Here is a 4,054-nt window from a genome sequence, read left to right on the forward strand (position 1 = left end):
TAAGTCATAAACTTTAGGATTAATTAGTTGGATGGTATTCACTTTTGAGATTATATGTGTGAGTTTGATATCCGTTTTTAAAAATGTGTTAATCTAGTCCCAACTTTTGAAAAAATGTCTTAATCAAATATCTTTCAAACAAAAATTACTAAAGCCGTTAACTTAATTCATGACTTTTACTACTAAATTTTAATATAAATATCAATACTTAATTTTGTAAATCATTTCAAATATCAACACTGTTAACGATGTTAATAATTTTTTTGCTGAAAAGGACTTAATTGAGGCATCTTTTCAAAAGTTAGGATTCAATTGACACATTTTTAAAAGCAGATACCAGACTGATACATCTAAATGAAAGTGGGTAGCATCTGACTAATTAAACCTAAACTTTAATTGACTTTAATATTGTATTAAAAAATCAAATTTAAAATCAAATTTAAAATCAAATTTAATTTCATAAAATTGACTTATAAAATAAGGTTTGTACTCACTCATATATTTTAATTTAATTTTATCTATTGCGAAATCTAAAAGAAATTATAAAATAAAAAGATAAAATATCTCTATAGAGTACGGATGGAGAGAAAAAAAAGGATGAAATTTGCATTTAACAAAAAAACTAATAAAATTGATGTCATACTATTTCTTTCATGATTTCAATAGTCAAAATCATGATCCAACTTTTTCAAAGCTTACCCTCTTTCCTCGAAGCTCCCTCCTTGACCAACACCCTCCATGAGCCACCTCTATAAAAAGAGGCTTCATCAACTTGTGCATTTTATATTCAACGAATGCTATGTGTTGTGAACCATAGAGACATCATAAACACACATCTCCACTTTTTCGTTTTGTTCTTGTTCGTGTTGTGTCTAGTAGTAGCACATTGACACCCCCAATTGGACCATGAAGAACAAAAGGGCAAGTAGAAGGGACAAAAAGGAGATCAAAGTCACTTATATTTCGAGCCCCGTGAAGGTGAAGACTAGTGCCTCTAATTTTAGGGCACTCGTGCAAGAACTCACTGGCCAATACTCCAATGTTGCTGAAACCTCCATGCCCATGGAAGAAGAAAACGAACACTTGCAGAGACTGGTTCACAATAAAACTCTTCAACGTGAGGCTCAACAATGGAGGGTGGATGAGGGCACCAACTTGACCATGAGACCTGAGTATAGTGAGTTTCTCTCGAGATCCTTCATGGAACCATTCAACCAACAGCAACTTCAATACGATTTGATGAGTTTTGACATGTCGTAGGTTTTGGTCTTGTTCCATATCCATCGATATCTATATATAATATGAACCTCTATGTTTGTTTTTGATCTGTTTATCGATCTAATATTGTTGAATTATTGATGATGTGAATAGAAATTAAAAGGGATTCGTGTATGTATACGATTCTCAGCAGTTAGAAGTAAATTTTAAATCTAACTCAATCTTACAAAATTAGTTTGTAAGATAAGATTTATATTTCATTTGTATACTGTTAATTGTTCTGATCTTTAGTTGATATAGACTTCCAATATCAGTTGTAGTTATTTAAATCGTGAAATGGAAAATGATGAATAAATAAATAAATATATACATCAATTTTTAAAAATATGTTTTTTTTCCAGTATACATATACGATAAAATTGTTTTTTTCTTTCAAAACTTAGATTATTGATAAGATTTTTTTTAAGTGTTTCAAATCTTCTTCTAATTTGACTAAGTTTATATGTAAATAATAAAAAAAAACTAATATTTTAATGACTTATGTTCTTAATTATATATTTTTGTCTACACAACTCTATTTGAAATTATGTTTACGGAATTCGAAATCGACGTGTTTGAAATTATGTTTACGGAATTCGAAATCGACGTGCTTGAATAATATAACCTAGTTTCTACGTTTCCTTGCGGAGGAGGAAATCTGAATATCCTAATAATATTTTTTATTTAAAATAAAAATGAAAAAGGACAACGTCAACGTGTCTATTCAGAATGCTGCTTTCCCAATTTATCATTAGCCACGTGTGTAAGTTTAGTATACGCGGGAATATGGAAATAAAGGAACAATTAAACTATTACACGAGTGTTATTTATAGAAGGGAAAATATAATGAAAACATATCTCAATAATACATTTTATGAAATTATTGATTTCATTAAGTACGAAGGAATAATCATTGTTACGAATTCTTAATTGAATGCCGACACTCATTTGATGTAGAAATAGGATAGTTATGTACAACGACATGTGACTGGTTTCCGTTCATAGGTATTATTTTTATTTTTCTCTATGTTATTAAATATTGATAAGGACGTTTTTCTCACTAGAATCGTATTTATTGCAGTGGTTTGAAGTTTTGTAGCATTATTAATTATGATGGAAGTAGATACAAAAATTATTAAAAAGAATTATCATCATAAAACTATTTGTAGAGATTTTAATTTTTTTTTTTACATAAGCTACTTGAATATATGTCAGTGATTGTCAAATAAGCGTATATTTCTACTCACTGATGGCTATGAAGTGAGTTAGCCTAAGTTAATTTTAAATTTAGTCAATTTAATTTATTTTATTCTTGTATTGTATGGCTCATTGGCTTATCAGCCAAGCGGACTAAGGTTAAGTGGTCGCAGGCCGCCCGCTACAAGCGGACCTCACATTAGACGCTGAGATGACAATCTCATCGAAGTCTCAACTCTGAACACACTAAATCGGTTATTTCGTTGGTCAAACGGACTAAACACTCCCCTCGCCTTCATCTCCTCTTGAACTTTGTCTCAATCTTTATGAAAACCCTCACCTAAGGACACCCGTCAGGCCGTATGACCCTCGATCAGTCGGTCGAACCAAAACCTGGATCAGTAAGTTAGAAATTAATTAAGATAATACAAGTCAATAATCAAGATTAAAAAGTAATTGGGCCATGATTAAGGAGCCCTAATCATAGTCCACACCGAAAACTATAAATAGGGGTCCAAGGTAGGTTGGTGAGGATATTTAATTCGCATTTATTACAACAGTTACGATTACCAACCGATCGGCCTTAACTAACTTAAGCATCTTAGACAAGTACACCGATCACCCACATCACCGACCGAAGGAAAGGAAAGATGATATTGAACGGAAGATTCGACGAGCTAATTGAAGAGAATGCGAATAAAAAAAACTAAAGAGTAATTTGAGTGTGGACAGTAAGTACTTGATCCCTACACTCGAAACAATTCTTTTACGAGTTAAAAAAATGTATAACTCATATCGAAGTTGAATGAATTGTTTCATTTAAATATATTTTGTTCTCCTAAGTTATCTACATTTTATATATTAAATACAATAAAAATATTGACTCACTAAACATGAATACTTATAATATTTCGTTATCTCATTAAACATTAATAATAATTAAAAAAATAATATTATAAATAGAGTAAGTAAAAATTGAATTATCAAAGTATTTATATAATTAATTATGCCTTTCTTCAAAAATATGGAAAATTTTTGTATGAGTCACTATTATGTTGTTTATTTAAGTCTTTTTATTTTTATATTTTATTCTCTAAATATGTATTTATTTTTTGTTTTTGTCTTTGTTTATGTTGATTATTGTCTTTTAGCTTTTATCAAATATATTTTAGGGGGATTAATTAAAAAAAATATTATAAGGACTAATTGAAAGTAAAAATTATTATAATATATATATATATATATATATATATATATATATATATATATATTCCTATCATGCTCAATAATTTCACATCGTTTCAAAATCGATGTTTAAGGTGATTTAAATATTCATTTATTGTTTTATCCTCTCAAAAAAAATTTAAAGACAAAACTGTGACAGATCACACATTTCAAAATGGACAAATATTAGATACATATTGATTGACAATAATTCTATCATCCAGATCCAATAATGAGGTTCTAAAACATTCTATAGTCACACTTAAGATAATAATAGTTTTTATATATATATATATATATATATATATATATATATATATATATATATATATATTTGAAGATGACTAAAACAAAATAATAAAAACTAAAAGTTTTT

At 28.6% G+C, this 4,054-nt stretch overlaps 1 protein-coding gene across 1 annotated transcript; it reads left to right on the forward strand.

Annotated features, from left to right (window-relative positions):
- Positions 1–767: 767 nt before the first annotated feature.
- LOC114170036 (uncharacterized) lies at positions 768–1,323 on the forward strand. Its single transcript, XM_028055504.2, has one exon. It carries the CDS (start codon positions 907–909, stop codon positions 1,258–1,260), a length of 354 nt encoding a protein of 117 aa, XP_027911305.2. The 5' UTR covers positions 768–906; the 3' UTR covers positions 1,261–1,323.
- The last annotated feature ends 2,731 nt before the right edge of the window (positions 1,324–4,054 follow it).

This window comes from Vigna unguiculata, chromosome 11, assembly GCF_037176805.1.
Source record: "Vigna unguiculata cultivar grain cowpea cultivar isolate G323 ecotype 2 chromosome 11, ASM3717680v1, whole genome shotgun sequence".
Classification (NCBI taxonomy): Eukaryota; Viridiplantae; Streptophyta; class Magnoliopsida; order Fabales; family Fabaceae; genus Vigna; species Vigna unguiculata.